This window comes from Oncorhynchus tshawytscha, linkage group LG06 (assembly GCF_018296145.1).
Source record: "Oncorhynchus tshawytscha isolate Ot180627B linkage group LG06, Otsh_v2.0, whole genome shotgun sequence".
In the NCBI taxonomy this organism is placed as follows: Eukaryota; Metazoa; Chordata; class Actinopteri; order Salmoniformes; family Salmonidae; genus Oncorhynchus; species Oncorhynchus tshawytscha.
In genome coordinates this window covers 13,479,283-13,488,495 of record NC_056434.1, presented here as the reverse complement: position 1 = coordinate 13,488,495, position 9,213 = coordinate 13,479,283, and the positions used below count along the sequence as shown (strand labels likewise).

Sequence of the window (9,213 nt, the reverse complement as noted above, 5' to 3'; positions counted from 1 at the left end):
CACCTACCAACCAGTAAGAATTCCGGCTCTCACAGACCTGTTAGTTTTTCTTTAAGAAGCCCTCCTGTTCTCCACTCATTACCTGTATTTACTGCACCTGTTTGAACTCGTTACCTGTATAAACGACACCTGTCCACACCCAATCAAACAGACTCCAACCTCTCCACAATGGCCAAGACCAGAGAGCTGTGTAAGGACATCAGGGATACAATTGTAGACCTGCACAAGGCTGGGATGGGCTACAGGACAATAGGCAAGCAGCTTGGTGAGAAGGCAACAACTGTTGGCGCAATTATTAGAAAATGGAAGAAGTTCAAGATGACAGTCAATCACCCTCGGTCTGGGGCTCCATGCAAGATCTCACCTCGTGGGGCATCAATGATCATGAGGAAGGTGAGGGATCATCCCAGAACTACACGGCAGGACCTGGTCAATGACCTGAAGAGAGCTGGGACCACAGTCTCAAAGAAAACCATTAGTAACACACTACGCCGTCATGGATTAAAATCCTGCAGTGCACGCAAGGTCCCCCTGCTCAAGCCAGCACATGTCCAGGCCCATCTGAAGTTTACCAATGACCATCTGGATGATCCAGAAGAGGAATGGGAGAAGGTCATGTGGTCTGATGAGAAAAAAATAGAGCTTTTTGGTCTAAACTCCACTCGCCGTGTTTGGAGGAAGAAGAAGGATGAGTACAACCCCAAGAACATCATCCCAACCGTGAAGCATGGAGGTGGAAACATCATTATTTGGGGATGCTTTTCTGCAAAGGGGACAGGACGACTGCACCGTATTGAGGGGAGGATGGATGGGGCCATGTATCGCGAGATCTTGGCCAACAACCTTCTTCCCTCAGTAAGAGCATTGGGTATTCCAGCATGACAATGACCTGAAACACACAGCCAGGGCAACTAAGGAGTGGCTCCGTAAGAAGCATCTCAAGGTCCTGGAGTGGCCTAGCCAGTCTCCAGACCTGAACCCAATAGAAAATATTTGGAGGGAGCTGAAAGTCCGTATTGCCCGGCGACAGCCCAGAAACCTGAAGGATCTGGAGAAGGGTCTGTATGGAGGAGTGGGCCAAAATCCCTGCTGCAGTGTGTGCAAACCTGGTCAAGAACTACAGGAAACGTATGATCTCTGTAATTGCAAACAAAGGTTTCTGTACCAAATATTAAGTTCTGCTTTTCTGATGTATCAGATACTTATGTCATGCAATAAAATGCTAATTAATTACTTAAAAATCATACAGTGTGATTTTCGGGATTTTTGTTTTAGATTCCGTCTCTCACAGTTGAAGTGTACCTATGATAAAAATTACAGACCTCTACATGCTTTGTAAGTATTAAAACCTGCAAAATCGTCAGTGTATCAAATACTTGTTCTCCCCACTGTAGCTAAATAAGACAAGACAGATATCGGCCTCCACTGGGCTAGAAGTGTATCCTTAACTCAAAAGTGGGTTCAATCTCGCTGTTAGTTAGGGCACATACAGTCCTAGCTTGTCGGCGTGGGTTTGGCGTGGGTTTGATTCCGGCCTATGCCCTTTTGACACAAATATTTTGATACCCTGATTGACTTGATGTAGTTACACATTTAAAATATGGACAGTCCAGGATTATTTTCCCCCTGATGTTGATAGGAAATGACCAGACACTGATGTTGATAGGAAATGACCAGACACTGATGTTGATAGGAAATGACCAGACACTGATGTTGATAGGAAATGACCAGACACTGATGTTGATAGGAAATGACCAGACACTGATGTTGATAGGAAATGACCAGACACTGATGTTGATAGGAAATGACCAGACACTGATGTTGATAGGAAATGACCAGACACTGATGTTGATAGGAAATGACCAGACACTGATGTTGATAGGAAATGACCAGACACTGATGTTGATAGGAAATGACCAGACACTGATGTTGATAGGAAATGACCAGACACTGATGTTGATAGGAAATGACCAGACACTGATGTTGATAGGAAATGACCAGACACTGATGTTGATAGGAAATGACCAGACACTGATGTTGATAGGAAATGACCAGACACTGATGTTGATAGGAAATGACCAGACACTGATGTTGATAGGAAATGACCAGACACTGATGTTGATAGGAAATGACCAGACACTGATGTTGATAGGAAATGACCAGACACTGATGTTGATAGGAAATGACCAGACACTGATGTTGATAGGAAATTACCAGACACTGTTGGATAAACAGGAAACAAATAAAACAATAAGCCAGGACACCAACATCGGTTTCATACAAAATGATTTTCCAGTACTGGGCTAGAAGTCGTGATGCTTGGAGCCTAACATGCTGCTCAGACCACTGCACTAGTTCACAATGCTCTAGGAAGCCCTGAGAATACTGGATGGTATGAGGTGGGATGGTTTGCAGAGCCTTCCCCAAACCATAGCCCCCTCGGGACGGCACTGCATTGTATAGCCTACAAACACCGCATCCAGCTGCTCCCTGGCGAATTATACATTAAATATCTATTTAAATGATTTTCCTCCTGCGACGGAATGGGTCATATTAAGATCCGACTTCTGCACACACATATATTCTGCGCTATGGTTAAACTTGCGCATGTTAAATACGCATGTGTTTGCATATCAAATCAAATCAAAAGTTATTTTTCACATAGCCAAATATAACAGGTGTAGACCTTAACGTGAAATGCTTACTTACAAGCCCTTAACCAACAATGCTGTTCAAGAAATAGAGTTAATAAAATATTTACTAAATATACTAAAGTTAAAAATTTAATTAAATCAAAAAGTAACACAAGAAAATGACATAATAGCGAGGCTATATACGGGGGGTACTGGTACTGAGTCAATGTGCAGGGGTACAGGTTAGTTGAGGTAATTTGTAAAGTGACTATTCATAGATAATAAACAGTGAGTAGCAGCAGTGTAAAAACAATGTAAATAGTCCGTGTGGCCATTTGATGAATTGTTCAGCAGTCTTATGACTTGGGGGTAGAAGCTGTGTCATGGAGCCTTTTGGTTCTAGACTTGGCGCTCCGGTACCGCTTTCCGTGAAGTAGCAGAGAGAACAGTCTATGATTTGGGTGACTGGAGTCTGACAATTTTATAGGCCTTCCTCTGACACCGTCTAGTATGTGTGTGTGTGTGCAAGAGCATGTGTACCCATACACACATTTGTGCGTGTGTGCGTCTCCACATATCCAAGTCTGTGTGAAAGCTCACATACACCACCAGTCCACCCCTCTCTCCGGTCAGCCTTCCTTCCTGTCAAAGCAAACAGGTCTGAACAAGGAGGCAGTGTGTGGACACGCTCGGCCCTAATTACGTGATTACCAGGAAAGCTCACCAGCAGACATCACATTCACAAATAAATGTCAGAACCCACGGCAAGGGAAATAACTCACTGGTCTAAGTGTGCATCTCAAGTGGAACACTGTTACCTATATAGTGCACTACTTCTAACCAGAGCCCGTATTGGCCCTGGTCAAAAGTAGTGCACTATAATGGGAATTGGGGTGCCATTTGGGACCTACTCTTAGCCTCACTAACAGAGACAGATATACTGTACACACACCAGCACCAAACCACAGTCCGTCTTTGACTGGGGGAGAGTTTCAGTGTTTGACTGGGGGAGAGCTTAAGTGTTTGACTGGGGGAGAGCTTAAGTGTTTGACTGGGGGGCAGCTTCAGTGTTTGACTGGGGGACAGCTTCAGTGTTTGACTGGGGGCAGCTTCAGTGTTTGACTGGGGGGCAGCTTCAGTGTTTGACTGGGGGATAGCTTCAGTGTTTGACTGGGGGCAGCTTCAGTGTTTGACTGGGGGGGGCAGCTTCAGTGTTTGACTGGGGGACAGCTTCAGTGTGTGACTGGGGGACAGCTTCAGTGTTTGACTGGGGGCAGCTTCAGAGTTTGACTGGGGGGCAGCTTCAGTGTTTGACTGGGGGGACTTCAGTGTTTGACTGGGGGACAGCTTCAGTGTGTGACTGGGGGACAGCTTCAGTGTTTGACTGGGGGGGACAGCTTCAGTGACTGGGGGACAGCTTCAGTGTTTGACTGGGGGGACAGCTTCAGTGTTTGACTGGGGGGACAGCTTCAGTGTTTGACTGGGGGACAGCTTCAGTGTGTGACTGGGGGACAGCTTCAGTGTTTGACTGGGGGGCAGCTTCAGTGTTTGACTGGGGGCAGCTTCAGTGTTTGACTGGGGGGCAGCTTCAGTGTGTGACGGGGGGGGCAGCTTCAGTGTTTGACTGGGGGACAGCTTCAGTGTTTGACTGGGGGGGGCAGCTTCAGTGTTTGACTGGGGGCAGCTTCAGTGTTTGACTGGGGGGCAGCTTCAGTGTTTGACTGGGGGGCAGCTTCAGTGTGTGACTGGGGGCAGCTTCAGTGTGTGACTGGGGGTGGCAGCTTCAGTGTGTGACTGGGGGGCAGCTTCAGTGTGTGACTGGGGGGCAGCTTCAGTGTGTGACTGGGGGGGGCTTCAGTGTGTGACTGGGGGCAGCTTCAGTGTGTGACTGGGGGAGCTTCAGTGTGTGACTGGGGGCAGCTTCAGTGTGTGACGGGGGGCAGCTTCAGTGTGTGACTGGGGGAGGGCAGCTTCAGTGTGTGACTGGGGGAGGGCAGCTTCAGTGTGTGACTGGGGGGACAGCTTCAGTGTTTAACTGGGGGCAGCTTCAGTGTTTGACTGGGGGACAGCTTCAATGTTTGACTGGGGGGCAGATTCAGTGTTTGACTGGGGGAGGGCAGCTTCAGTGTGTGACTGGGGGGACAGCTTCAGTGTTTGACTGGGGGGGCAGCTTCAGTGTTTGACTGGGGGACAGCTTCAGTGTTTGACTGGGGGGCAGCTTCAGTGTTTGACTGGGGGACAGCTTCAGTGTGTGACTGGGGGACAGCTTCAGTGTTTGACTGGGGGCAGCTTCAGTGTTTGACTGGGGGGGCAGCTTCAGTGTTTGACTGGGGGACAGCTTCAGTGTGATGGGGGGCAGCTGACTGGGGGGGGCTTCAGTGTGACTGGGGGGCAGCTTCAGTGTGTGACTGGGATGGGCAGCTTCAGTGTGTGACGGGGGGGCAGCTTCAGTGTGTGACTGGGGGAGGGCAGCTTCAGTGTGTGACTGGGGGAGGGCAGCTTCAGTGTGTGACTGGGGGCAGCTTCAGTGTTTGACTGGGGGGACAGCTTCAGTGTTTGACTGGGGGGCAGCTTCAGTGTTTGACTGGGGGGCAGCTTCAGTGTTTGACTGGGGGACAGCTTCAGTGTGTGACTGGGGGACAGCTTCAGTGTTTGACTGGGGGCAGCTTCAGTGTTTGACTGGGGGGCAGCTTCAGTGTTTGACTGGGGGTCAGCTTCAGTGTTTGACTGGGGGACTTCAGTGTTTGACTGGGGGGACTGGGGGGCAGCTTCAGTGTTGACGGGGGGGCAGCTTCAGTGTGTGACTGGGGGAGGGCAGCTTCAGTGTGTGACTGGGGGAGGGCAGCTTCAGTGTGTGACTGGGGGGACAGCTTCAGTGTTTGACTGGGGGGCAGCTTCAGTGTTTGACTGGGGGGACAGCTTCAATGTTTGACTGGGGGGCAGCTTCAGTGTTTGACTGGGGGCAGCTTCAGTGTGTGACTGGGGGGACAGCTTCAGTGTTTGACTGGGGGGCAGCTTCAGTGTTTGACTGGGGGGGGACAGCTTCAGTGTGTGACTGGGGGGGCAGCTTCAGTGTTTGACTGGGGGACAGCTTCAGTGTGTGACTGGGGGACAGCTTCAGTGTGTGACTGGGGGCAGCTTCAGTGTTTGACTGGGGGGACAGCTTCAGTGTTTGATGGGGGCAGCTTCAGTGTGTGACTGGGGGGGCAGCTTCAGTGTGTGACTGGGGGGGGCAGCTTCAGTGTGTGACTGGGATGGGCAGCTTCAGTGTGTGACTGGCTTCAGTGTGACTGGGGGAGGGCAGCTTCAGTGTGTGACTGGGGGAGGGCAGCTTCAGTGTGTGACTGGGGGGCAGCTTCAGTGTTTGACTGGGGGGACAGCTTCAGTGTTTGACTGGGGGGCAGCTTCAGTGTTTGACTGGACTGGGGGCAGCTTCAGTGTTTGACTGGGGGACAGCTTCAGTGTGTGACTGGGGGACAGCTTCAGTGTTTGACTGGGGGCAGCTTCAGTGTTTGACTGGGGGCAGCTTCAGTGTTTGACTGGGGGGCAGCTTCAGTGTTTGACTGGGGGGGAGCTTCAGTGTTTGACTGGGGGACAGCTTCAGTGTGTGACTGGGGGACAGCTTCAGTGTTTGACTGGGGGGCAGCTTCAGTGTTTGACTGGGGGGACAGCTTCAGTGTTTGACTGGGGGGATAGCTTCAGTGTTTGACTGGGGGCAGCTTCAGTGTGTGACTGGGGGCAGCTTCAGTGTGTGACTGGGGGGCAGCTTCAGTGTGTGACTGGGGGGCAGCTTCAGTGTGTGACGGGGGGCAGCTTCAGTGTTTGACTGGGGGTGCAGCTTCAGTGTGTGACTGGGGGAGCTTCAGTGTGTGACTGGGGGCAGCTTCAGTGTGTGACTGGGGGAGCAGCTTCAGTGTTTGACTGGGGGCAAGCTTCAGTGTGTGACTGGGGGGCAGCTTCAGTGTGTGACTGGGGGGAGGGCAGCTTCAGTGTGTGACTGGGGGAGGGCAGCTTCAGTGTGTGACTGGGGGACAGCTTCAGTGTGTGACTGGGGGACAGCTTCAGTGTTTGACTGGGGGGAGCTTCAGTGTTTGACTGGGGGACAGCTTCAGTGTTTGACTGGGGGGCAGCTTCAGTGTTTGACTGGGGGGCAGCTTCAGTGTGTGACTGGGGGAGCTTCAGTGTGTGACTGGGGGCAGCTTCAGTGTGTGACTGGGGGGGCAGCTTCAGTGTGTGACGGGGGGCAGCTTCAGTGTGTGACTGGGGGGCAGCTTCAGTGTGTGACTGGCGGGGGGCAGCTTCAGTGTGTGACTGGGGGCAGCTTCAGTGTTTGACTGGGGGGCAGCTTCAGTGTTTGACTGGGGGGCAGCTTCAGTGTTTGACTGGGGGGCAGCTTCAGTGTGTGACTGGGGGCAGCTTCAGTGTGTGACTGGGGGGGGCAGCTTCAGTGTTTGACTGGGGGAATAGGTGTTTGAGGGGGCTTCAGTGTTTGACTGGGGGAGGGCAGCTTCAGTGTGTGACTGGGGGACAGCTTCAGTGTTTGACTGGGGGGACAGCTTCAGTGTTTGACTGGGGGGACAGCTTCAGTGTTTGACTGGGGGCAGCTTCAGTGTTTGACTGGGGGCAGCTTCAGTGTTTGTGACTGGGGGGCAGCTTCAGTGTGTGACTGGGGGCAGCTTCAGTGTGTGACTTCAGTGTGTGACTGGGGGGGCAGCTTCAGTGTGTGACTGGGGTGGGCAGCTTCAGTGTGTGACGGGGGGCAGCTTCAGTGTGTGACTGGGGGAGGGCAGCTTCAGTGTGTGACTGGCGGGAGGGCAGCTTCAGTGTGTGACTGGGGGGGGCAGCTTCAGTGTTTGACTGGGGGCAGCTTCAGTGTTTGACTGGGGGATAGCTTCAGTGTTTGACTGGGGGGCAGCTTCAGTGTTTGACTGGGGGCAGCTTCAGTGTTTGACTGGGGGACAGCTTCAGTGTGTGACTGGGGGACAGCTTCAGTGTTTGACTGGGGGGACTTCAGTGTTTGACTGGGGGACAGCTTCAGTGTGTGACTGGGGGACAGCTTCAGTGTTTGACTGGGGGGACAGCTTCAGTGTTTCTGGGGGACAGCTTCAGTGTTTGACTGGGGGCAGCTTCAGTGTTTGACTGGGGGGCAGCTTCAGTGTGTGACTGGGGGCAGCTTCAGTGTGTGACTGAGGGGGGCAGCTTCAGTGTGTGACTGGGGGCAGCTTCAGTGTGTGACTGGGGGCAGCTTCAGTGTGTGACTGGGGGAGCTTCAGTGTGTGACTGGGGGCAGCTTCAGTGTGTGACTGGGGGAGGAGCTTCAGTGTGTGACTGGGGGGCAAGATTCAGTGTGTGACTGGGGGCAGCTTCAGTGTGTGACGGGGGGCAGCTTCAGTGTGTGACTGGGGGAGGGCAGCTTCAGTGTGTGACTGGGGGAGGGCAGCTTCAGTGTGTGACTGGGGAGGGCAGCTTCAGTGTGTGACTGGGGAGGGACAGCTTCAGTGTGTGACTGGGGGAGGGCAGCTTCAGTGTGTGACTGGGGGCAGCTTCAGTGTTTGACTGGGGGCAGCTTCAGTGTTTGACTGGGGGGACAGCTTCAGTGTTTGACTGGGGGGCAGCTTCAGTGTTTGACTGGGGGGCAGCTTCAGTGTTTGACTGGGGGTACAGCTTCAGTGTGTGACTGGGGGACAGCTTCAGTGTTTGACTGGGGGGCAGCTTCAGTGTTTGACTGGGGGCAGCTTCAGTTTTTGACTGGGGGACAGCTACAGTGTTTGACTGGTTCCAGGTGGAACCACATGGAGACTATACAGCAAGTTTGCATCAAACTGAATATAGGATTTCTGAAAATTGAAAATGACAGATACATTTCTGTAGATTGTTCTTTGTATAGCACTTAAAACGTCATTTAACTATCAGACATTAACCCTGGTCTCTGTGTGTGTGTGTGTGTGTGTGTGTGTGTGTGTGTGTGTGTCCATCTGTCCATGTGTGTGTCCCCGTCCAGCTCGGCCAAGAGGATCAAGTGTATGGAGGACGAGGTGGACAGTCCAGGAGAAGAGTCCTACTATCCAGGTCAAGGGCGCTCCCCGGGCAGCGGCAGCCAGGCCAGCAGCTGGCACGAAGTGGAAACTGGTACGTTGTGCTGTAAACTGCCAACACTCCTGTAACACACGCTTACCCTGTCCCTGATACCCTCCCTACTCTTAGCACTGTGACTGAACACAGTTTTTATTCTCTGCTAGAGACATATAGTATGTTTGGTGAGGAAGTGGACTGACAGGAGAGTGTGTGTGGGAACGTGTGTGTCAAGAGTGAGAATGCAGGGTTGTTTGCGTGCGTGACTGGTAAAAATGCAGGATTGTGTATGTGAGGGTGAGAATCGTGTGCGTCCTGTGTCTTCCCTGTCTATCTTTCTGTGCATTTCTATCTCACATGGTCACATTTTTCAGAATGCCTGGGATGGTCAGAAACACCTTCCGACGTCATATACTTTTTTACAAAGGCCATCTGTGTTGATGGGATTAACAATGATGGGATTAACAATGGCATTAATGCTAACACATTGAAAACCATGGGGGGGGGG

At 51.9% G+C, this 9,213-nt stretch overlaps 1 protein-coding gene across 6 annotated transcripts in view; it reads left to right on the top strand.

Moving 5' to 3' along the window:
• LOC112252062 (nuclear factor 1 A-type) overlaps nt 1–9,213 on the top strand; it is a 357,068-nt gene that overhangs the window by 267,963 nt on the left and 79,892 nt on the right. For all 6 annotated transcript variants that reach the window (XM_042322993.1, XM_042322995.1, XM_042322994.1 and 3 more), the window contains exon 6: nt 8,635–8,762. In XM_042322993.1, the coding sequence (XP_042178927.1) occupies nt 8,635–8,762 (128 nt within the window). The remainder of the gene's footprint in view (nt 1–8,634; nt 8,763–9,213) is intronic.